Here is a 27,169-nt window from a genome sequence, read left to right as displayed (position 1 = left end):
TTTATTTTTATGATAGACGTTTTCATTTTATATTTATTATTTCTGTTTCATAAAATATATTTTTTTATAATTTTTATAGAATATTATAACTTTTATAGAATTTTTGTCTAGATAAACAAATAGAATATATTTACTTTTATATTATAGAATTTTATATTTTTATAATATTTAACTTCCCGATAAATATAATTAGTAGACAAAATATTAGAAATCTACAAATACCAGAAATTAGAGATAGGTTTAACCATAATTTTTGTGAAAAGGTCATTAGATTTGAGGACATAGCCCTATCTAAAATGGTTGAAGAATGCTGGTTAATTTTTAAAGAAGATATTCAGGAAGTCAGCAGGGCCTTAACAAATAACAATGCCCCGATTAGGAATGAATGGATATCAATGACAACTTCAATGATGATTGAGGAGCTTCGCTGCACAAATTACTTTGATAGAGAACTATGGAAAACCATCTAGAGGTCCTTAAGGAGTGATAGAAGAATCTTCATAGCTAGGAAAGTCTTCGAGGTTGATGAAGATATGAGAAAAGGTAGACTATTTAACAAACTCAATAATTTCTGCAAATCAAAAAAAATTTTTTTGAGAATTACCATCGATACGGTTAGAAACAGCAAAGTTATATATTTTCAGGATGATCAAATGTCCCTATGGACAGAATGAATGTCTTTGAATCTAGAAAACCCACGATAGTTTTTCCGGAACAATATACTACCTTTCAATCTGTCCCATTTTACACTGGCTGAGATATCTGCTGCCCTAAAGAAACTGAAAAATCATAAAGCTCCTGGACAGGACAATATAATGGGGGAACAACTGAAAGCTGCATCAGACGCGATACCACGTTTTCTGCCCATTATTTTTAATAAGGTATGGTCTTCTGGGATAACTCCTAAAGATTGGAACCTATCAATGATGTGCAATTTTCCAAAGATCCCTAATCCCATCAACTTTCGAGATTATAGGGCTATAGCTCTCACCTCTATTGCGTTTAAGGTCTATATGGTCTTACTTAAGACACAAATTCTACAAACATCACATAATCTTTTCGCGAAATACATCTGTGCCTACCATCCAGGCAAGAATATCATGGAGCCTTTCCTTACTCTCAAAATTATAATTCAAAAATGTGATAAATATAAATTACCTTCTCTTTTTACCTTTATTTCTAATTTCAATTGATATGAACACATTCTCAATTATTGATAGTAATTATCAAGGCTTACATTAAAAATGTTAAACTTAAAATTAGCCACCACCCACCCTTAAAGTAATTAAATTATTTTTGCAGTTCTTGGGTATAGGCTTTTGTTTTGCCCATTTCTTTTTGTCTATTAGCCTATAGACGTTTAAGTAACAGTTCTCGGACTGTTGCGCGTACAAGTACGTGCGGCTTGCCCACAAACGTGTGAAGAGCTCTTCATTTTTATCCCCTTAATTAACTATCCAGTTTGATGGATTTTTGAGGAAAACCTAGCGTAGCTCTGTTGTATCCACAACCAGAGGGCGAAAACGCTTTTATCACGTATCACTTGTTTTTTGTAAAGCCCGTTTAATGCAGCCTATAAAGGGTATCGGTCCGATCCGTTTGTCCGTCTTTTGTCATTATACCATTTCGCTTCAATATTTCGAAAAATTTCCTAGAAAATTTACATAAAGTCTTTACTTCAATACTGCATGGTAAATTATTTAATATGCAAGATTTTAATATACAAGATGTAATTTATTATTTTCTAGATATTTGCAAGTATTTGACTGCAGAAGTATTTTAGGGATCAATTTTATCAAATCAAAATTTAGTTAATATATTTTATTTTTAATTTTATTATAGTTAATCAAAATTTTGTTAATATATTTTCTTTTTAATTTTATTATAATTAATCAAAATTTTGTTAATATATTTCTTTTTAATTTTATTATAGTTAATCAACATTTTGTTAATATTTTCTTTTTAATTTCATCATAGGTAATCAAAATTTTGTTAATATATTTTCTTTTTAATTTTATCATAGTTAATCAAAATTTTGTTAATATATTTTCTTTTTAATTTTATCATAGTTAATCAAAATTTAGTTAATATATTTTATTTTTAATTTTATTATAGTTAATCAAAATTTTGTTAATATATTTCTTTTTAATTTTATTATAGTTAATCAAAATTTTGTTAATATTTTCTTTTTAATTTTATCATAGTTAATCAAAATTTTGTTAATATATTTTCTTTTTAATTTTATCATAGTTAATCAAAATTTTGTTAATATATTATCTTTTTAATTTTATCATAGTTAATCAAAATTTTGTTAATATATTTTCTTTTTAATTTTATTATAGTTAATCAAAATTTTGTTAATATATTTCTTTTTAATTTTATTATAGTTAATCAAAATTTTGTTAATATATTTTCTTTTTAATTTTATCCAGGGATGTGAACCCGGACCCGGACCCTGAACCCTCCTGGACCCTCGTATTTTGGCTGAACCCGGACCCGGACCCTTTTAAAAAGTGAAGAATCCAAGGGTTCAGGGTGTTAAAAATTTTTAACTTAAATTTTTTTTTTTAATTAATGTAAAAATATAATTTTTAAAAAAATATAAAATTTTTATAATTTTATTAATTTAAAAAAAAATAATATAAAAATTTTTATAATTTTATTAATTTTTTTCGTGGAATCTCCCTAAAAAATAGTCACTTTAAAACTATAATTGATAAAGCAAGGGATGTTGTAAAATATATAAGAACTCCCACAATTGTTAGAATATTAAAATCCATGAAAAGGTAAATGGCAATTTTAGAATGCACAACACGTTGGTCCTCTATGTGTATGATGCTAGAGCGATTATTAAGTTTGAAAGATTTCTGTAATGATTTTATCATAGGAGCATGTGAAATCATTTTTTCAGAAGATGATTGGAATCAAGTAAAAGAGCTTACTAGTGTGCTGGTTCCTTTAAAAATAACAACAGTGCATATGTTTATCGGATTTTTATGGCATATGGTTAAGATGTCGATTAGAGTTAGGGAGATTAACAAGTTCTTTTTCAAATGAAGTATTAGAAAATACGAAAATAAGAGCAACAATATTTAAAAAATAGTGTTGTATATGCTTCGATATATTTAGACCCGCGATATCAGGTTTTATTAAGTAGTGAGCAAAAACAAATGGCTATAGACCATCTTGAAGATTTATGGCATACCCAAAACTCTATTATTTACAATACATTGGTGGTTACAACAATATCTACTGGTTGTAGCGATAAATGATAACGATATTGATGATCTGGAAATTTTACTATTAGATAGAGAAAAAAATTAAATTATCATCTGATAGAAAGGAGCAAAAATATCTATTGTATCTTTAATAGAAAAGTTCTCGGAATTTATGCGAATAAATAGAGATGCAAACATTTTAAAATTCTGGGAGAAAAATTCTTCAATATATCCAGAATTATATACCTTTTCTAGAATCGTCATGGCTGTACCGGCGACACAAGTACAATAATTTATGTATTATAAAAATGACTATCTATTTTAGGTAAGCGTAGAACGTGGATTTTCACGTGGAAATCTGAAGGATGATATTTTAGAAGATATCATGATTGTACGATTGAATATAATATTTAAAATATACATTATCTCATTTCGAATTATAAATGTGTATATATTGAAGTATAATAAAAAATGAAGAAAAAAAGTCTTATTTTGAGTCATTATTTTTATGTTTCCTCTGAACCCGAACCCTGGACCCGGGTCCTTTTTAAATTTATTACCGGACCCGAACCCTGATCCTTTTTTTTGTCGAAGGGTTAACATCCCTGATTTTATCATAGTTAATCAAAATTTTGTTAATATATTATCTTTTTAATTTTATCATAGTTAATCAAAATTTTGTTAATATATTTTCTTTTTAATTTTATTATAGTTAATCAAAATTTTGTTAATAATTTCTTTTTAATTTTATTATAGTTAATCAAAATTTTGTTAATATTTTCTTTTTAATTTTATCATAGTTAATCAAAATTTTGTTTATATATTTTCTTTTTAATTTTATCATAGTTAATCAAAATTTTGTTAATATATTATCTTTTAAATTTTATTAAAAATAGTTCATCTAAATTGTGATATAATATTATCCTTTAACTTTATTATAAATAACAAATTTTTTTAAAATAAATTTTTCCTTAAGTATCTGGCAATCAGGCTGGTGATGCAGACATGAATGTGGTGATATCTGGGGTCTTTTTGGAAGAAGTTCAAGATCCTTTAATCGAATCTTAGAACTACCTCTACATTTCCCATTCTTAGCTGAAAGTTTTATAGATGAAGAAGATGTAGTAGATACCTCCATTGCAGCTAATAGCTCTGATACTTTTCCAGTAATAGTTAATAGCATTCAATCTTAAATATCGAACAACCATATAATTTATTTTTATAATGTGTTACAGTTTGAGAAAATTAATATTAACATTGTATTGTGTGAAATTAAATATTATATTTTATTAAAAGATATTTGTAGCTTTTTAAATTTATTGTTCATTTGAAAAAATTGATAATTTGCGAAAATTATATTTCATAATAAAACTATTTATACATATATTTTTGTATCATATCTAAACAAGTGTATGGGTGGAGATAATAAAGGAAATACAAAATATTAATTTCTAATCCTTATTTTATTCAAATAATCAATTTTGATAATATATTTCTGACGCGATATCTTTTTTAACTTAAAAAAATTGATTAATTAATTAATAGACTTTTCTTATGTCTTGCTCAATCATAGGTTTTAATTAAATAGGTTAATGGTAAAATTAAATCAGCCATCGGCAGGTGCTCAACCCAAAGTATGATACGAACAATAATTATAAAATCTCTTTCAAAAAATTATGAACAAACCTAATCTAAACGGATTTAAATATTAGCAATTATAAACATAGAAATAATTAAACATTTTTGATTTAAGATATTAATATAAAATAATTTTTTAATGTGATTTATTGGATGATGTTAACTTTGCAAAATTTATCTCTCCACAGTTATAGATCTACCTAAATATATATAGACATTCCTCTATCAATGTAAAGTTTAATATAGCTTCGAATCGGAAGGGCTTATAAATTTAAACTAGTTTAGTTAGATATTGCCTATCGAGGGAAAGCAACTTGCCGACGAGATATATATTCTAATTAAAAAAAACTTTAACTGAAGATCATAATTAAAATATTTGGGTCTAAAGCGGACACATAGTATATGAGGAGAGAGAGAGAGAAAAACTAAATAGATAAGGTGCTGTAAGATACTCAAAATTTATCAATCGAGCAGATTAAAAAGTATTTTTTGAAATGACTTTTCCCCTCTATTAAGCTTTTACAGAAAGTTTGGGTCATGTTGGGTCTTTTAAAAAAAGATTTACCAAGCATCAAGATAAAAAAAAGCTTGCAGGCATCTAGTTATTATGTTATAACAGAAAAACACTCTTATAATCAAAGTTGGCCATACCGCGAATACTTGTATCTAAGATACAAGTTCCTTTTGTATCTTGTACTCAGTATATTTTTAACAAGATACTAATATCTGTATCTAAGATCCTTTTTTCTGAAAAGAATCTTGTATCATTTTCAGTTTCTTGGCAAAAGATACAGATTCTTTTCAATATTCATGCTCAAAATTTCTCATATAAAAGTATATATATTATTTTCTTCGAGAATCTTGTATTAATTTCCTTATTATTTTCCGCCATGTTTTAAATATATTGACAACCAAAATTAGCTGGGAAATTTACAACTCATAGGTAGATAGATAAAAAAATAATAATACCAACACAAAATAAATAACGATCATATTTTTTATATAAATGTAAATCGATAGAATATCGTTACCAATTTTATATGATATTTTTTAATTTGTAGGATGATTAACACTCATAGCAGTGAAGAAGAGGGTAGTGAAATTTAAATTTTGGTAATAAGTTCCCCTGAATCAAATCCCAATCTTAAAATTATTTAAATTTTTTTAAAATAAAAATTAAAAAAAGACAATGTACAAGCTTTATGTAAAAACCTGTATAAACAAAAAAATGATATAGGGTTAAACACAAATTAATTTTGATAAACATATGAAAGTATATTATTTATGAGCTTAAAAGGGGCATAGGTATCTTAAAAAATCAAATTTACAATGTTTTCTACCTTTAATAACAGCTGCCCAAGATGGTATGGGCAAAAATTTTAAGAAAATATATTCCTATGATAATAATATAATGAGACATTTTATCACATCCATATTCTGAGAACTTATGGATTGAGTCGGATGCAATGATATATATAACTATAGATTGGCGATTCATTCATTCAATGCATTATAAAAGTGTCCACATATTGTAATCAGCTGTAGCGCCATTTTGTAGTTTGATTATCCATTATTTGTCAGCAAGAAATATTAATATATAGAAAACAAGGGTTAGGGTCCGCCAGATCGTATGAACATTTATGAAAAAACGTCAAATGACCTAAAATGGCCACAAATATATTTGAAGCGATTTTAATATTTGTATAATTTTGAAATGATGTAACAGATTAGACAAATAAATTAAAATATACTTTTTATTTTAAATAAAATTAAATATAAATGTAAATTGCTAAATGGTAATTAATATAGATTATATACAATTAATATTATAATAATTGTATATAAAATATATGATCATATTTTATATTAATAATAGAAAAGAATATATTAAAAAATTTAATTAATTAAGATAATATATTATAAATTGCAGATAATTTACAATATTTTAGAAAACTCTTCTAGATCTATTAATATATAACAGACAGCATGATTATACTATAAATATATCTTTAAATCAGTGACGAAGCAAAATAAAAAAATGCTTATTTTTTTTATTATATTTTTTTTCCTTACTTAATTAATGTTTAATAATTGTAATTATGTTATTGAAAATTTATTATGATGATCAGAGTTGTATAAAAAGTATATGCATCTATATACTATTTCAAAGGTATCTGTTTATAGATACTTTTTAAGATATATTTTGATATACTTTTATTTAACGCCTTTTTATCTAAAAAATAAAAATATTTAGATGCAAATTTTATGTTATATGTATGAGCATATAATTTAAATTAATATATATTATAAAAATATTAAGACAAATATAATAAAAAAATATATATATAATATTAAAACTCATATATAGAAATTTTTTTCCCATTATCTATAGATATCAGTTCAAGATTGTGAAGGATATTCTTATCATGCAAAGGAATTTATAAATCCTTGCTTAGACATGACGCCTATTAATTATAAACAATACCCAGAGTTGGGCAGGTCATCCGGAAAAAGAATCTAGATACAGATTCTTTGTGAAAAAATGAATCTTAGATATAGATACTAATATCTTTTTCAAAATATCAAAAAGATACAAGATAAAAGATACTTGTATCTTTTATACTTCTAAATTATCATTACCAATTAAATTAGAATAGTTTGTAAAATACAGTTTTTATTATTTATTTGTGAAGAACATAACATTCATATAATAAGAATGAATATTTACAATAATTACTAAAATATCTAATGATGAGTTGATTATAATAATCAGGTATTTTAATATTAGTATTAGCCCATTCTTAGCATAGATGAAGGGAGACTAGTATTTTTAATGGGAGTTGAAATATTAATTTGCAAAAGAGTATTTAAAATAAATTCATTATTTTATAAGATAATCAAATTTTTCAAATATTTATAATTGGACTTTTGCCGTTTCGGCATACTTAACATTGTGCCAAAACTAAATAACCTTTCAATTGGAGCTGATGAAGGTATTGCAGTATTATATTTATAAAAAATTTCCCATTATATTCAAATCATACTTATTAAAAATTTTAAAAAGATACTGAGTACAAGATAAAAATATTTTTGACTTCGATTGAAAAAAAGTTATTAAAAAATTTAAAATCTAGCAATAACTATTATAATTCTGTGTTTGATCATTTTACTCAAAAACAAAAACGAATTATACTTATTTATATATTTTAATCTTTTTATGGTTTGACTAAAAATAAAAATTCTATTGCTTCCCTAGTAGTGAATTTGACGCTTCGTCACTGCTTTGAAACTATATAAATATTGAAGTTTATCATAAGTACTCTAAAATTTAAGTGGCACGCTTTTACCTGGTAAGAAAATTCAACTTATTTAAGAATGAACATAAAGTAGTAATAATAATTTTAGGGATTTATTTATTATTTATGTCATAAAAAATTTTAAATATATAGTATATATTTTGTAAACAATATTAAAAATAATATATTTCCATTGCGATTATAATAAGTTAACATATTAGTATAGCGCTATATAAATATGATTAAAACATGGTATGGAAATTTATTAAAAATGGTTTAGTGCGTGTTAACTATATAAATAAAATGTCGATGACGAAACAATATGATAAGGTATATGTAAAAAAAAATTAAAAACTATAAATTTTGAAAATGACGTATACCACCTCTGTCAAACCCGACTATAAATACTCGGATTAATAGTAATGTTATCCTTTATTGACAATATAAAACAATATAGTTAGACAATGGCAGAAAAATTAGAGTGATTTGATTTTTTTGAATATAAAAATTTTGATATTTTTTCCAAATATTCTATAGGGGTAAAAAAACCTCCACAGTATAGTATTATATTTTCCTTAATTTTATCGTCTAATATACAATATTTTTTTTTTCTTTCCGTAACCTTTCTGCCATCATCTAATTGGATTAATTTCAAGTCCATATCTTGTTCTATAATTTTTATGGTGTCAATAAAGAGATAAATATTAGGATGCGAATAAGGAATGTATTCCCTTAATGAACGATGAAACCCTTCTACATGGTTATTCGTCCTCACGCCCCTAATATCAAATGTATTCCACATTTGATATTTAAATTTTGCATTAAAATTAATCCAAGTATTTTCAAAATAGTTTAAAAAATCATGTATTGAATTTATTCTAAAAACTTCAGCTTGTCGCCGAAGATCGTTAATTAAAAATTGCACATCCCTTTCTAACAAAAAAGGAATGGCCATTATAATTCGAAAAAATTTTTTTATTTCAATATTTTGTCTAAATAGTCGGGTTAGATGACTATCTTGAATGCGCCTAATAACGCACTGACAGAAGTGGAAATAACAGCCCTTAACTATAATAGTGAGAAAAACAACTTTAAGGGCTAAGTATACGCCAATTTCAAAATCAATAGTGGCAAACGGGGGGAAAAAAATAACCCTAAAGATAAACAATGATTTTTAATAATAAAAACATATTTAAATAAGTATTTTTATATTTATCTGGCAATAAAATATATACACAAATAATTAAAGTATGATTAATTAAAATAGAGATAGTATAAAATTGTTTAAATAATTTAGGAGAGGCATTAAAAGTACCGTCTAAAAAAATTTTTTCAGCCAAACATAGGCGTGATAAAAGTTTATAAGTTGTAAAAATAAATATTTTATTATCTTCACTATTAAAAAGTAAAAACTGTCTCCGATCAATTGTTAATTTGTGTTCATCATGTAAAATAATACTGGAATTATTTATAGGGAATGAAGGTCTAGTTGACTGAACAACTCGACCCATTATAGATTTCACCGCCAAAAATGTTGGCAAAGTCTTTGGATGATTTATACAATATAAATCTAATTTTCTTGTCCTCATGACTTTTTGATAAATTTTTAGAATACTCAAATGAGTATCTATATTTATTTGGTCTTTTAGAAGATTTATTGTTACAAGAAAGTGGTAATACTCCTCATCATCGAGGTGGTTATGTGTTTGGGTCACAGTAAAATGTGACCCAAATTTACCCCTACCCTTACAAGTATTCTTTCGGCATTTGTAATATAGGTCGCCGAAATCATGGCTGTATAAATATTTGTTATAATATATCATTTTTTTGTTGTTTTTTGATGTTATAAAACTATATTGATTGTTTTGAATGATAGCTATGTTTAAAAATGATATAAATATCTATAAGATACTATTTACTTGGACTATTGATAATTCTGTTATGGGCATCTATTTCTTCCATTACCTCTGGGTTCATAACTTTGTTAAAAAATTGATAGCACAAATATATAATTGAAATTTACTTGGACTATTTGTGATGTCCAAAACTTGTAGATTAAGAGCTTTAAAAAATTATTGTAAATATATATATGATATTTTACTTTGGCATTCTGCAGTGCATACATTTGATGCTATAATATAAATACACATGATTCAGTAATTAAGTTTTTAATTTTTTATACTTGGTGAAAATAATGATATATTTGTCTGTGTAGAGGCGTCCATTAATAGAGCATTGTCAGCTAAAATATATTTATATGAAATATTTAGCTATAAAAATCACTTTGTGTTGATATCGATATATATCTTTTCTTAGGGCAATCAAAGTCTTAAAGAAATAAAAATTTGAGCATATAAGATAATATAAATCACAATTATTTACCTTGAACAGGGAGTTTCATAGATGGACCTTGAAAGTCAGAGGTTAGACTTAGAGAATCATCTAAATTGGAATATTAATTGGATAATATATGGTAAAATATTTATACCTATAATTTGAGTATTTAAAATAATTTATAAATCACAATTATTTACCTTGAACAGGGAGTTTCATAGATGGACCTTGAAAGTCAGAGGTTAGACTTAGAGAATCATCTAACTTGGAATATTAATTGGATAATATATGGTAAAATATTTATACCTATAATTTGAGTATTTAAAATAATTTATAAATCACAATTATTTACCTTGAACAGGGAGTTTCATAGATGGACCTTGAAAGTCAGAGGTTAGACTTAGAGAATCATCTAAATTGGAATATTAATTGGATAATATATGGTAAAATATTTATAACTATTTACTTTGAATTGGCTTGCATGTTTCTAAATGTTTTACAGTGATACTAAATTCAGTATTACTAAATTTAGCTCTTCCTCCACATCTTCTTCTGCATGTGTAATATATAGCGTTCTTTCCATATTTATGGAAGATATAATCATATCCTGCATAAATTATGCAATCTTTATTTTTACTAGTTTTCTAAAAAAATTAATTATTATATGCAAATTAAATAATATATACTTTAATTTCCAATTTTCTTATTGATAATTGTTGCGATTTAGCATTAATCTCTTGGATTTTCATAATTATTTTGGGAACAAACTACTTTGGGGGTTCCCACACGAAATCGCCAAGTTCAAAATAGCCAAATATTTTTGTACGTAATTTAAAACACCACAAGTAACATAATATTTCCTATATAATAAAATACAAATATATAATATAGTGTAATATAATAAAATATATAATAATAATATAAATTAATAATATAAATTAATAATATAAATTAATAATATAAATTAATAATATAAACTAATATTGTAATACACTATAATACTAAAATAATGTAATATTATAATGTGTAATATAATATAAAATATACAATAATAATTTAAAACCAATATAATATAATACCATTATAATATAATACCAATATAATATAATACCAATATAATATAATACCAAAATATAATACCAATATAATATAATACCAATATAATATAATACCAATATAATATAATACCAATATAATATAATACCAATATAATATAATACCAATATAATATAATACCAATATAATATAATACCAATATAATATAATACCAATATAATATAATACCAATATAATATAATACCAATATAATATAATACCAATATAATATAATACCAATATAATATAATACCAATATAATATTATACCAATATAATATAATACCAATATAATATAATACCAATATAATATAATACCAATATAATATAATACCAATATAATATAATACCAATATAATATAATACCAATATAATATAATACCAATATAATATAATACCAATATAATATAATACCAATATAATATAATACCAATATAATATAATACCAATATAATATAATACCAATATAATATAATACCAATATAATATAATACCAATATAATATAATACCAATATAATATAATACCAATATTATTATGTGTAATATAATATAAAATATATAATAATAATAATATAATACAAATATCATATAATACCAATATTATAATGTGTATTATAATATAATACCAATATAATATAATACTAATATAATATAATACTAATATAAAATAAAATAAAACTAATAATATTATACTAAAAAGGTACTACATTCTAATACTATAATTAATCTTCTAAATATACATAATATAAAATAAAAAAAAAAATCCTAATATAAGTATAATATAATAAAATATATATAACTAATAATGTATTACACTAAAATATTATTTAATGTAATATTATAATATAATAAAATCCTAATATAAGTGTAATATATTATAAAGTATATATAATTATATAATATAATATATTTTAATATAAAATATTTTAATATAAAATATATAATAATAATATAAATGTTTTAATCAGGCGTCTTCAATAATATTTGAAATGTAGTGGATGGTGGTCATATTGATTCGGAAGTATATGAAACTCACTTGTCTTACTAGAAACTATAGGAATAAATTTTTTTAAAGGTTTATATTGATTAATAAGTATATGTAACTCACTTGTATTACTAGAAACTATAGGAATATATTTTTATTGATTCATAAGTATATGTAACTCACTTGTCTTACTAGAAACTATAGGAATAAATTTTTTTATTGATTCATAAGTATATGTAACTCACTTGTCTTACTAGAAACTATAGGAATAAATTTTTTTTAAGGTTTATATTGATTCATAAGTATATGTAACTCACTTGTCTTACTAGAAACTATAGGAATAAATTTTTTTATTGATTCATAAGTATATGTAACTCACTTGTCTTACTAGAAACTATAGGAATAAATTTTTTTAAGGTTTATATTGATTCATAAGTATATGTAACTCACTTGTCTTACTAGAAACTATAGGAATAAATTTTTTTAAGGTTTATATTGATTCATAAGTATATGTTAATCACTTGTCTTACTAGAAACTATAGGAATAAATTTTTTTTAAGGTTTATATTGATTCATAAGTATATGTAACTCAATTGTCTTACTAGAAACTATAGGAATAAATTTTTTAATCGATTCATAAGTATATGTAACTCACTTGTCTTACTAGAAACTATAGGAATAAATTTTTTTAAGGTTTATATTGATTCATAAGTATATGTAACTCACTTGTCTTACTAGAAACTATAGGAATAAATTTTTTTATTGATTCATAAGTATATATAACTCACTTGTCTTACTATAAACTATAGGAATAAATTTTTTTATCGATTCATAAATATATGTAACTCACTTGTCTTACTATAAACTATAGGAATAAATTTTTTTTAAGGTTTATATTGATTCATAAGTATATGTAACTCACTTGTCTTACTAGAAACTATAGGAATAAATTTTTTTTAAGGTTTATATTGATTCATAAGTATATGTAACTCACTTATCTTACTAGAAACTATAGGAATGAATTTTTTTATTGATTCATAAGTATATGTTTATCACTTGTCTTACTAGAAACTATAGGAATAAATTTTTTTTAAGGTTTATATTGATTCATAAGTATATGTAACTCAATTGTCTTACTAGAAACTATAGGAATAAATTTTTTAATCGATTCATAAGTATATGTAACTCACTTGTCTTACTAGAAACTATAGGAATAAATTTTTTAATCGATTCATAAGTATCTGTAACTCACTTGTCTTACTATAAACTATAGGAATAAATTTTTTTTTAAGGTTTATATTGATTCATAAGTATATGTAACTCACTTGTCTTACTAGAAACTATAGGAATAAATTTTTTTTAAGGTTTATATTGATTCATAAGTATATGTAACTCACTTATCTTACTAGAAACTATAGGAATAAATTTTTTTATTGATTCATAAGTATATGTTAATCACTTGTCTTACTAGAAACTATAGGAATAAATTTTTTTTAAGGTTTATATTGATTCATAAGTATATGTAACTCACTTGTCTTACTACAAACTATAGGAATAAATTTTTTTATTGATTCATAAGTATATGTTAATCACTTGTCTTACTAGAAACTATAGGAATAAATTTTTTTTAAGGTTTATATTGATTCATAAGTATATGTAACTCACTTATCTTACTAGAAACTATAGGAATAAATTTTTTTATTGATTCATAAGTATATGTTAATCACTTGTCTTACTAGAAACTATAGGAATAAATTTTTTTATTGATTCATAAGTATATATAACTCACTTGTCTTACTATAAACTATAGGAATAAATTTTTTTATCGATTCATAAATATATGTAACTCACTTGTCTTACTATAAACTATAGGAATAAATTTTTTTAAGGTTTATATTGATTCATAAGTATATGTAACTCACTTGTCTTACTAGAAACTATAGGAATAAATTTTTTTATTGATTCATAAGTATATATAACTCACTTGTCTTACTATAAACTATAGGAATAAATTTTTTTATCGATTCATAAATATATGTAACTCACTTGTCTTACTATAAACTATAGGAATAAATTTTTTTTAAGGTTTATATTGATTCATAAGTATATGTAACTCACTTGTCTTACTAGAAACTATAGGAATAAATTTTTTTTAAGGTTTATATTGATTCATAAGTACATGTAACTCACTTATCTTACTAGAAACTATAGGAATAAATTTTTTAATCGATTCATAAGTATATGTAACTCACTTGTCTTACTAGAAACTATAGGAATAAATTTTTTTAAGGTTTATATTGTATCATAAGTATATGTAACTCACTTGTCTTACTAGAAACTATAGGAATAAATTTTTTTATTGATTCATAAGTATATATAACTCACTTGTCTTACTATAAACTATAGGAATAAATTTTTTTATCGATTCATAAATATATGTAACTCACTTGTCTTACTATAAACTATAGGAATAAATTTTTTTATTGATTCATAAGTATATGTAACTCACTTGTCTTACTAGAAACTATAGGAATAAATTTTTTAATCGATTCATAAGTATATGTAACTCACTTGTCTTACTAGAAACTATAGGAATAAATTTTTTTTAAGGTTTATATTGATTCATAAGTATATGTAACTCAATTGTCTAACTAGAAACTATAGGAATAAATTTTTTTATTGATTCATAAGTATATGTAACTCACTTGTCTTACTAGAAACTATAGGAATAAATTTTTTTATAGATTCTTAAGTATATGTAACTCACTTGTCTTACTAGTAACTATAAGAATAAATTTTTTTATTGATTATATTTTCGGATTATAAATTTATTAAAAAAACAAAAGTACAATTGCATATATACGTATATCTTTTGTAAATATAAAAAGTATAATAAAGTACAATTTCATATATACGTATATCTTTGTAAAAATAAAAAGTATAATAAAGTACAATTTCATATATACGTATATCTTTGTAAAAATATAAAAAAGTATTAATATTTATTATATTTTTGGATTATAAATATATTAAAAAACAAAAGTACAATTGCATATATACGTATATCTTTTGTAAAAATAAAAAGTATAATAAAGTACAATTTCATATATACGTATATCTTTGTAAAAATAAAAAGTATAATAAAGTACAATTTCATATATACGTATATCTTTGTAAAAATATAAAAAAGTATTAATATTTATTATATTTTTGGATTATAAATATATTAAAAAACAAAAGTACAATTGCATATATACGTATATCTTTTGTAAAAATAAAAAGTATAATAAAGTACAATTTCATATATACGTATATCTTTGTAAAAATATAAAAAAGTATTAATATTTATTATATTTTCGGATTATAAATATAATAAAAAACAAAAGTAATAATGCACAATTTAATATATATATATAATTTAATCAGAATAACTTGAATATATATTAGATGATTGAAAATTAACTAAAAATGATATTTTATCTAAAAAGAAAATAAATTTAAAATTTCTCTATCATACATAGACGTTAAATTGTCTATTTTATGATTCAATCTTTCATAAGTGCGATTTGCCCGCCGAACAATCGATCCATTATGAATTTGTATCAATTTAATATCGTTCGAATTCTGATTTTCGATCAATATTTTTATTAGGACGTACACATTCGGATGTGCACTGCTTGTTTTTCTTTTTAGGGCATGATGGAACCCCTCGAGATGGTTATTTGTGCGGGGCCCATCTACATGATACCTAATAAATATTAGAAATATTAGAATGATTGATTACAATTATTTTAAGTTTTTATACCTTGTCCATATAGTTTGGGGAAATAAGGCAGTTTCACCAAGCCACGTATGATCCATATACTCCATAAAACGAAGTAGGGATGGATTGTTAGTTGCCATTGAGTAGCAAGATAAAAGTACCTCGGCCAAATGCTCCTCCTTGCAAAATGGTAAAGTTGTCATCCGCCTAACAACTATATGGACATGGGAGTCGTTCAGGTAGTCCCTAACTAAACCCAAAGCTTGACATTTCCGCCATAAAGCTTGAGAATAATGGAAGAAACATCCTAAATATTTTAAATTATAATTTTCATATATTATAATTTAACCTTTGATCACTATATTTGGGAATACAAATCGAAGAGCAGATATAGCTGCCGCCTCAAAATCTGTTTGGCCAATTGGAGGATTGAAATTAATACCTTCACGGGTACAAAAATTTTTGACTATATGAAAAAGTTGAATATATGTCTCCCTTGATTTATCTGGAAGGAGAGCATATACAACTGGTATCATGATGTTTTCATACATCACGTGTATGGTATAGAGCTGACAATATAATCTCGGGACTATGTAGAAAGTTCCGTCCATATATATTGTCGTAGCAGCTCCCAACAATTTTAACATATCCGTAGTCCCAAAGACCAATATCCTATTAGATTCAGTAGGGATGTGAAATCTTTGAGATCTGGTAGAGGTTGCATATACAGGCGTTAATATTATATCCTCAATTGAATGAGGCATGGAAGGCCTATATTTCTTTAGAAGTCTGTCAATATGACCCCTAATTGATATAAAAGGAGGGATTGCCTCTGGATAATTTTCGATGTGAGTAGTCTCTAAACATCTAATATCGATAGTTTTTTGATAAATATTCATCCTTGTTTCGGTAGGATTTTGGGCAATAGTTCTTTCAAGAACTTCTCTTGTTTTGAGGACCTCAAAATACCCGACATCAGGTTGGTGTTCATGTACACCTGATGAAATGTAAATATGGTCATATTTACATTTTGCAGGACAGCCTTGTTTTCTGCAACGGTACTGAACTACATCCCCCCTTTCATAGTGAAAACGATAGAGATATTCTCGATAAAAGAGGAATGGTTTTCCCTTTTGACCATTAACAAATTGACCTTTAATAACATATATATATTATATCATTATATTATATTTTTACCATAAATGTTTTGATTTATGTCAAGCATAGCATATGCCGCATCTATTATTTCAAAATCATCTATAGTTTATTTAATTTTATTCAATAAAAATATTTAATTACCATCTACATTAGGCAATAAATTTAATGGTGGGCTTGAAGAAGAATGCAATTGTAAATGTGTTACTGTAGCATCTTTAAAAATAAATGATATAAAATAAAATATTGTATTATTATACCTCCTGTTGTCCTAATTTGAGGTATTTGGGGGATAAGATTATTATTTGCTAAAAAAATATTAAGTTTAATGAAAATTTTAAAATACATTGTAAAGGAACAGGGAGCCTTGATACTGTTGCATCTTTAAAAATAAATTATATAAAATAAAATATTGTAATAATATACCTCCTGTTGCCCTAATTTGAGGTATTTGGGGGATAAGATTATCATTTGCTAAAAAAAATATATTAAGTTTAATAAAAATTTTAAAATACATTGTAAAGGAACAGGGAGCCTTGATATTGTTGCATCTTTAAAAATAAATGATATAAAATAAAATATTGTAATAATATACCTCCTGTTGCCCTAATTTGAGGAAATTCGAGGACTCTAATTTGAGGTATTTGGGGGATAAGATTATCATTTGCTAAAAAAATATATTAAGTTTAAAAATTTTTAAAATACATTGTAAAGGAATAGGGAGCCTTGATACTGTTGCATCTTAAAAAATAAATGATATAAAATAAAATATTGCAATAATATACCACCTGTTGTCCTAATTTGAGGTATTTGGGGGATAGGATTATTATTTGCTAAAAAAAATATTAAGTTTAATAAAAATTTTAAAATACATTGCAAAGAATTAGGGAGCCTTGATACTGTTGCATCTTTAAAAATAAATAATTTGTTACAATATATGAAGAAGATATATTCTTACATTTACAAGTGTCAATATGTTGTTTTGTAACAACAATATCTACTAGTGAAAGCTTGGCTCGACCCCCACATTTACATCTACATATTAGGTAAATGTAATTTTGACCATTGCCCTTGATTAAATATTCATAGCCCAAATAGACAATTACATCATTGTTTTTTTGGGTTTTCTAATAAAAATATATAATGTAATAATAATGGTAATTTACTTTAAATTGAATATTTGGTATCCTGGAATAATCTTGTAAATTCATATTGATGCAAAAAGGTTTCTGTTAAATATTATAAATAAAATAATCCTTTCTAAACAACTTTGGCTTATTTTTTAAATTTTAGCGGCCATTTTTTGAAGCTCTTTTTGGGGATGTTTTGAGGGTGTTATTGGACGTTTTGGCGATTTTGAACATGGCGATTTAGTGGTTATACGACTTTGGGAACGAACTATTGCAAATTGGCTTTTTTTTGGGAACGAACTATTGCAATTACGACAAAAAACCTATTTCCTAAATTTTCATACGAATTAGAGGGACGATACCAAAACGAGTCTACTACGATAATTTAGTTTTAAAGGTTTCGATTTATGATATAATATTTTATAGTATCTTTTATTCTTAAATTTTCATAAGACTTTTTTTATGAAGGTGGTCTAGGTGATTATATTTAAAAAATAAATCTAAGACTAACCCACCTTTTAATTTTTAAAAATATAGTTTAACCTAATCCTGCATGGACTTATAAATCTTATGTTAATGCATCTTAGGATACATGCAAAACAGATCTTTTAATATCACTTTTATTATTTTATTTAGATAATGGGAGTGTGCTGTGTTCATAATTGTAATAAAACAAATAAAATAGAATCTAATACACATATTTCTTATCATAAGTATATATATTATTTTTTATATGCAACATATTTATTACATAAAGCATTAATAAGCTACAAACATTGAAAAAAAATCCTTATTTAGTAAAAATATAAAGTTTTCTCATTTTTATTGCTAGGACAAATAATGCTTCTTCCTCTTGAGTTGATAAGATTTCTATTTTGAACTTTGCCTAAATATTTTTCTGGATAAAATATTGAGTTAGCCATTTTTAAAATACATATTTACTATGATACAGTTTCATTTTAAATATTTGTAAGAAATATGTAAACCATATATATATTAATAGAGGCTCTGCCAATCAACAAATTTTCACTGATTCATAACTATATTACTAATAACTGATCTGATATTTATATTGATTTTTATATACTATCTATCTTTGTATCAATGTCATAAATATATCTTATATTTTACTCATTATTATTCACCTATTTTTAAATATAGATTTCCATTAAAATCCAAATAATTATTGGAAAAATGGTTACAGGCTATAAATAGGAAAAATTTTATGCCTAATAAATATAGTATTATTTGTGGAAGGCATTTTAAAAATACTTGTTTCATTCATACTTTATCCGGAAAGATTTTATTGAAGGAAGATTCAATTCCATCAATATTTAGTATATCTAAGCCACTTCATGATGTATGTTAACAATATCATTACATAGTTAAAACAATATTTTAAAATGTATACTTTTTAGAAAACGAATGTTTATTCAAATAACATACACCATTAAAAAGTGATATATTATATGAAAATGATCCAATTATACATATAATAAATGATCATAATTATTCCGCGACATATGAAACATTAAAAAGAAAAATTATTTACCACAAGGCTATTATTAAACGCTTAAAAAAAGGGCACATGCTTATTATAGGAGCTCAAAAAAAGGAAAAAATAAAATAATCAATTTACAAACAATAATCACTTCACTAAAAGATGAAAATTTGTTATCAGATGATGTCGAAAATATTATAGACAGGCAATTTACAGGGACATCTTCTATATTCCTTAAAACACATATACACAGTGGAGGCATCTCAAACCCACAAAAAAATATATACTAGTGAATTCCGTCAATTTGCATTGACTATGCATTTTTATTCACCTAAGGCTTACAGATATCTCAAATCACACTTTTGTATGCCTCCGGAATCCACATTAAGGGCATGGAGTCGCAAGATTGAAATTATGCCAGGTTTATTATAATAATTTAAAAAAAATAAATTAAATTAAATAAAGGTTTCCTTTCTATTTCATTTACTTAAATTAAAAGCTACCAAAAAAAAATCAGAAAAGCAGTTGTATTGTGTACTTAGCCTTGATGAAATGCATATTAAAACTCAAATAGATTATGACCCCCACAAAGCAGAATATCATGGTTATGTTGATTTAGGTGATGGGACAAAATCAACAAAAGAAGATAAATCTTGTCCAGAAGCAACAAAGGCACTGTTTCTTATGGCTACCTGTCTTAATAGCAGCTGGTAAATGCCAATAGCCTATTTTCTAGTTTCACAAATGAATTCAGATATCCTAGCTATTTAGTGAGAGTTGCATTGTTCAATCTAAATAAAACAGGAATTATCTGTAAGGCCATAGTATGTGATGGATGTGCTGTTAATAAAAAAATGAGCAAACTGCTTGGTGTTAGTATGGATCAGTGGCGTAGCTACGGGGGTGGTTTTTAGGTTTGGACCCCTCCCAGAGCAAAATTTTTTTTTAGATTTTACGTTCTAAAGACTTAAAAGTGACTAATACCATTAATATTTATATTTTTCAGGTTTTGATGTTTGTGGAAGGATATTATATTACTATTGAAATTATTCTGGATAGTATTATTATAAAGTCATTGAGAATAATCGACTAAATTATAATAACATATTATTGATGCATTTAAAAAATATATTTATTATATATTATCGAAGATATGGTTATGATTTTGCATTTTATATGTATGGACCCCCTCTAAGAAAAATTCCTAGCTATGCCACTGGTATGGATCCTGATAATATCATTCCATATATTGAGCTGGAATTTTATAAATCGGAAAAAATATATATGTTACTAGATGTTTGTCATATGCTCAAATTACTTAGAAATCTATTAGCGGAGTAGGAAATTTTAATAAATGAATCAAATGGAGAGGTAGCTAGCTATATTAAATTTGATTAAATATTTATTTTGTATTTATAGATAATAGATTGGAAGCATATACAAAATTTACATAAATTGCAGGAGTGCGAAGGTTTACGTGCTGCAAATAAATTGCACAAAGCACATATTGCTTTCCACAAACAAAAAATGAAAGTTTGATAATAAATATATAATTATTAAATATTTTTTAAAGGTATTCGATCTGCTGTTCGCATTTCATTAATGGCGAAATTGGATACTACAATTACAGGAAATTGCATTTCCTTAGATAACACTCAATTAATATGTTCAAATTTTCAAAATAATCATGACGATGATTTTAATTCTATCAAAACTATTTCAAATCCAATAATACCCCAGGCATTATCTTATTATTTTAGCCAAACAAATCCTCATATCCCGAAATTATCATTATATTTAGATAATTTAACAACTTATATTTTGGGATATATAGTACAACAACTTATTAAAGAAAAAAAGGTACGATGTGATGTTTGCATTAATGCAATGGTCAGTGATTCATATATTGATAATAATATAAATAATATGCTCATAAATTTTAAAAATAATGGGGGGTTAGTGATTCCTTCTTCTAGTATGTCATGCAGAATTTGTGAAAGTTCATTTAGAACTTATCAAAATGATATTAAACATAAAAATATTATTAAAAAAATGGAAGTGTTGGTTTTTTCCACAATAATTGGTACAAATATTTTTATTGATCTTACTGAACATATTAATGATGAGATTGGTTACAGCCATTTTCAAATTCTTGTAAAATTAATTGTTCAAAGGTAATCATTTATTAGTTTTAATACTATTTTTTTTAAAGATATTTAAATATTAGATTTTTTCATTTTGCTGACTTGAGAAACCAGGAATTGAGAACTGGTGTGAGGCAAAATCTTACAAAAGCATTACAATTTAATAATCATTAAGTCATGTAAATTAATATTTATATCTTCTTTTATTTTTTAAAAATTATATTGTATAAAGAACAGGCCTGATATAAGACATATTATAAAAATTATGATATTATATATAATCTATGCTAATGTAAATATATTTTATTTTTTATAGGTAATGATAGAATCAAAAAGGATGAATGTTTATAATCAAAGATAATATGAATGTGAATCATCACATTATTAAAAATACATTTTGTTTTTTAAAGTGTAGACATTTATATTTTTATATATTTTGTATAAACCTTATTTAAATGATTTATATAATAATTTATACTCATGCAAAAAATGTTATTATTACACTATGTTTTTATTGAAAAAAAAAAAAGATGTTTTCATTTGTCATTTATAATTAAGATGAAATAATTAAAACAAAAAAAATTATAAATGATTATTACAATAAAAATTAAGTGAGATGAGCTCTCAACCCATCTTTTAAGATGGTTTAACTTATTTCATCTAGAACACATAATCCAAAAATTTTTTTAATTGACAGGATTTTTTTTTATAAAATCTTATTTTCTTAACGTAATTAATTGATCTTCATCTACTTTTAGAGTATATCTTTGGTTCATCCTTTATAATAAAATCAATAAATACAAAATAAAAATAAGTTAAAAAAGTAAGAAAAAAATTAACATTGATTTCTCTTATTAGTAAAACAAAATTTGTAGATTTTATTTAATTATATCTATACAGATCTTTTATATAAATTTTGATTATTATTTTAAGGTATAAATTACTTACCTAAAATTAAAAGTACCAGCAACTACAATAAATATTGGTGCATCATTTTTATTTATTAATAAGATATGAATCATAAAATATTATTATATTTAATAATAAGGATTCCATAAATGAACAATAAGTGGATAGTAAGATTTTTTTTGAAACATCAAGTGAATTTGATAAGCTATAAAAACTAATTTTATTAGAAAAATTAACAAATATATATAAAAAAATAAATGATTTTAATATTTGCAATTAATATGTATAAAATAAATTAGACTTTCTAATAAATGATTGGGGGTTAAATGGTTGAGGAATGTTTAAAAATAAATTTATTTTTATAATAATATTAACTAAGTAGATACTTTAATTAAAACTATGATTGAAAGAAGTATTTTCTTGATTGAGTCAAAGGAATCTGTGTCATAAGTTTTTTTGGCAATTATATATAGGCAGTGGACCTTATTTGGTTGAATATTTGAGGGTGTATTAGATATAAGTATGGAATATTTTGTATGGGTATAATTTTGGTGATTTTTGCTTCAGTGATATTGTAGCAATCTATGTTTCTGAATAATTTCTGGGTGAAAGTAATTTAATGATATTATGTACTATTATTGTATTAAATGTTGAGTTTTTTTATTTTAGAGAATACCAATGTAATTTAATTGAAGATCAGTTGAGGTTAGGATTCATTTAATTATTTTACATAATTACATTATTAACAAATTATTAGATATAAAATTGTTAAATTTTTAAAATTTATTATTATTATTGAGGATTTGATCAACGTACAAGCTACAAAATGGCGCTACAGCTGATTTCAATAGGTGGACGTTTTTTTATGCATGATCGTCAATCTATAGTTATATATATCATTGGTCGGATGATAAAAAAAAATACTTTCAAAATATATTATTAAAACAATCCCTAAATATAGTACCAAAGAATATAATCAAGCTCAAACTATAACACCAATAGATTTGACAACTAATAAAGAAAATGATGATTATTTTTCTATTGGTGAAACAAATGTTGCTGAGTTTAATAATACAAACGGGAGGTTTTGTATTATATTCAGAAAGTCGAAATACATTATAAAAGCGAAATTATTATCCTTCAATTAAGGAAATTTTTTATAATTATAATACTGCGATACCTTCATCAGCTTTAATTGAAAGGCTATTTAGTTTTGGCACAATGTTAAATAAGCCGATACGGGAAATGTCTAATGATAAATTATTTAAAAAATTCGATTATCTTATAAAATTATGAATCTATTTTAAATACTCTGATTATTATAATTAACTCAGTATTAAATATTTTATTAATTATTGATTTTCTTATTATATGAGTATGTTCTTCACAATAAATAAAAAAAAAGTGTATTTTATAAACTATTCTAATTTAATTGGTAATGAATTTAAAAGCAGGGATGTGAACCCTTCAACAAAAAAAAAGGGTTCGGGTTCTGTAATAAATTTTTAAAGGACCCGGGTCCAGGGAACATAAAAATAATGACTCAAAATAAGACTTTTTTTTCATTCATTTTTATTATACTTCAATATATATACACATTCATAATTCAAAATGAAATAATTTAATATCTTCTAAAATATCATCCTTGAGATTTCCACGTAAATTAGACAATATGTATTTCAAAGAAGAAAATCCACGTTCTACGCTGACCTAAAATAGATAGTTATCTTTATAATATATAAATTATTGTACCTGTGTCGCCGGTACAGCCATGACGAATCTAGACAAGGTATACAATTCAGGATATATTAGAGAATTTTCCTCCCAGAATGTTAAAATATTTTTATCCCTATTAATTCTCTTAACTTCTAAGAATTTTTCAATTAAAGATACAATCGATATTTTTTTCTCCTTTCTATCTGATCCTGATGATAATTTTATTTTTTTTTCTCTATCTAATAATAAAATTTCGAGATCGTCAATATTACTATCATCATTACTATTGCTACAACCATTAGATGTTGAAGCCTCCAATATATTGTTAATAATAGAGTTATGGTTATGCCATAAATCCTCGAGATGGTCTATTGCCATTTGCTTTTGCTCAATACTTAATAGAACCTGATATCGAGGAACTAAATATATTAAGGCATACACAACACTATTTTTTAAATATTGTTGCTCTCGTATTTTCATGTTTTCTAAAATTTCGTATGAAAAGGAACTTGTAAATTTTTCTAATTCTAATCGACATCTCACCCATATGCCATAAAAATCGGATAAACACAACTGTTCTGACTGCAATCGTAATGTAGTAATTTTCAAAGGAACCAACGCCCTAGTAAGGTCTTTGATTTGATTCCAATCATCCTCTGACAAAATGATTTCACATGATCCTATAATAAAATCATCACAGAAATCTTTTAAACTTATTAATCGCTCTAGCATCATACAGATAGAGGACCAACGGGTTGTGCAATCTAATATCGCCATTGCCTTTTCATGGATTTTAATATTCGTACAATTGTAGGAGTTCTTAAATATTTAGCAACATTCCTTGCTTTGTCAATTATAGTTTTAAAGATATTATTTTTGAGGTAATCATTAATAGCTAATTGTAGTGTGTGGGCTGCACATCTGATACAGTATATCTTCGTGAAAAAATCTTTAATTATCTCCGGTATGTCAAATTCACTTATGTCCTCAAAATTATTATCATCATTATCTATATCTATATCATCCATTTCGCCCAATGAACATTCATTTAATAATTTAATAGATTTGACTAGATTAGCACCATTATCCATAGTAATGGTATAAACGTTTCTTAAAGGAATATGGAATTTATTTAAAGTTACTATTATCATTCTTTTTATATTTTCAGAAGTTGAACTTTCTTTAATCTCCTTCATTGCTAAATTTCTTAAGATTATATTATTTCCTTTAATATATTGTATATTTATTCCTAAAATATTTCTCCCTAATCTTTGGGCGGAAATTTGTTTTTTGTTTCTTTTATAATTTTTGCTTGTATTTTTTTCGATTCATCAACCACTAAGTCCTTAATTTTAAAACGGTTAATTGATGTTCCAATTGCCTTACTAATAGGATCAATAATTTTTTTTAAAACCAGAATCCTCAATAATATTGAAAGGTCTTCCATTTATTGTAACAAGCTCAAATAAAGCATTCATCAAATTCTCCTCAGACATTTGAATATGAATGCTTTTTTTAAGCAAAATTTTTCAATATTATTTTGATCCTTCTTTACAATACTGATAGTAGTAAACTTTTTAACAATGTCTTCTTCCAAAAATTTGGTTTTTCTATTTAAATATTCCTCAAAGATTATAGAATGATGTCTTTTTAAATGTCTTTCCAGGTTAGTATTGTGTGAACCTTTTATCATTATGTGGCAGATTTTGCACTCAGAATCCCCTTTAGTTGCATTATAGTACTCTAACAAAATATCTTTTACTTTCATACTAAAAAAACAAAATTTAATTTGTTTAAAACTTAAAAGTATAGACACATAGGATGCATATATTTTTTATTAAGGCTGCATCAAAATCTTAAAAATATAAATAAATTTTGAAGAAAAAATTACATAATCTATTTTTAATGTAAAAATAAAAAATGTGTTCAATTTCATTTTTATAAAAATTTTACAAATTGAAATTTTTAAAAAAATTAGTAAGTACAATTTTTCTTATTGCTGTTAATTTGTATAAATTTACTACCCAAATGATTATAGCCTATTATATTAATATATTTTAGTGTCAGAAAATAATTATGGAAAGCATAAGAGTGCACAGGAACCTCTGGTGCAAAAATGACTTAAAAATTAGATATTTTGTAGAAAATAGGAAAATTTAGGAGGAAATAGGAAAAAGAAAACTTGAATTATGATCAAGTGAAAAAGAAATTTTAATATAATCTGGTAAAAATATAAAATTATAATTTAAAAGGTGCTGGAAAATTATATTATTTCAATCACAATT

General features: G+C 24.2%; 2 protein-coding genes and 1 long non-coding RNA gene across 7 annotated transcripts; 1 reads left to right on the top strand and 2 right to left on the bottom strand.

Moving 5' to 3' along the window:
• Positions 1-233: 233 nt before the first annotated feature.
• On the top strand, positions 234-4,518 carry LOC135923829 (uncharacterized). The gene is made up of 3 exons (XR_010571278.1): positions 234-1,691; positions 1,749-1,810; positions 4,195-4,518. It is a non-coding gene; the product is annotated as an uncharacterized LOC135923829 (long non-coding RNA).
• A 3,764-nt stretch (positions 4,519-8,282) lies between these two features.
• LOC135931182 (uncharacterized) lies at positions 8,283-11,310 on the bottom strand. 5 transcript variants are annotated; one of them, XM_065468108.1, is made up of 11 exons: positions 11,173-11,310; positions 10,953-11,130; positions 10,839-10,898; positions 10,687-10,746; positions 10,535-10,594; positions 10,436-10,480; positions 10,335-10,394; positions 10,254-10,283; positions 10,176-10,214; positions 10,072-10,131; positions 8,284-10,028 (listed from the first exon to the last, which is right to left on the bottom strand). In XM_065468108.1, exons 1-11 carry the CDS (start codon positions 11,233-11,235, stop codon positions 9,307-9,309), a joined length of 1,377 nt encoding a protein of 458 aa, XP_065324180.1. In that variant the 5' UTR covers positions 11,236-11,310; the 3' UTR covers positions 8,284-9,306. The 5 variants fall into 5 exon arrangements, with proteins under 5 accessions (XP_065324181.1, XP_065324183.1, XP_065324184.1 ...); XM_065468109.1 differs by lacking the exon at positions 10,436-10,480 and having other exon boundaries at positions 8,283-10,028; XM_065468111.1 differs by lacking the exon at positions 10,535-10,594 and having other exon boundaries at positions 8,283-10,028.
• A 4,555-nt stretch (positions 11,311-15,865) lies between these two features.
• Positions 15,866-18,780, bottom strand: LOC135927482 (uncharacterized). Its single transcript, XM_065463487.1, has 15 exons — positions 18,754-18,780; positions 18,651-18,713; positions 18,443-18,611; positions 18,357-18,392; positions 18,270-18,317; positions 18,190-18,225; positions 18,080-18,151; positions 17,831-17,866; positions 17,745-17,792; positions 17,629-17,700; positions 17,527-17,586; positions 16,679-17,482; positions 16,372-16,636; positions 16,084-16,314; positions 15,866-15,881 (listed from the first exon to the last, which is right to left on the bottom strand). Exons 2-15 carry the CDS (start codon positions 18,693-18,695, stop codon positions 15,866-15,868), a joined length of 1,938 nt encoding a protein of 645 aa, XP_065319559.1. The 5' UTR covers positions 18,696-18,713; positions 18,754-18,780.
• Positions 18,781-27,169: the final 8,389 nt, after the last annotated feature.

Source organism: Gordionus sp. m RMFG-2023, chromosome 1 (assembly GCF_954871325.1).
Source record: "Gordionus sp. m RMFG-2023 chromosome 1, tfGorSpeb1-WG-v2, whole genome shotgun sequence".
Taxonomy (NCBI): Eukaryota; Metazoa; Nematomorpha; class Gordioida; order Chordodea; family Parachordodidae; genus Gordionus; species Gordionus sp. m RMFG-2023.
This window is presented reverse-complemented; position numbering and strand designations above follow the sequence as displayed.

Coding starts and splice junctions, on each gene's coding strand:
- LOC135931182 (XM_065468108.1), bottom strand. CDS start 11,235: ATGAAAATCCAAGAGATTAATGCTAAATCGCAACAATTATCAATAAGA. Junction 10,595..10,686: donor TATGAAACTCCCTGTTCAAG/GTAAATAATTGT, acceptor ATTCCAATTTAG/ATGATTCTCTAAGTCTAACC. Junction 10,029..10,071: donor CAGAATTATCAATAGTCCAA/GTAAATAGTATC, acceptor TTTTAAACATAG/CTATCATTCAAAACAATCAA.
- LOC135927482 (XM_065463487.1), bottom strand. CDS start 18,695: ATGAATTTACAAGATTATTCCAGGATACCAAATATTCAATTTAAA. Junction 17,701..17,744: donor TCAAATTAGGACAACAGGAG/GTATAATAATAC, acceptor TTATTTTTAAAG/ATGCTACAGTAACACATTTA. Junction 16,637..16,678: donor CCCAAATATAGTGATCAAAG/GTTAAATTATAA, acceptor TAAAATATTTAG/GATGTTTCTTCCATTATTCT.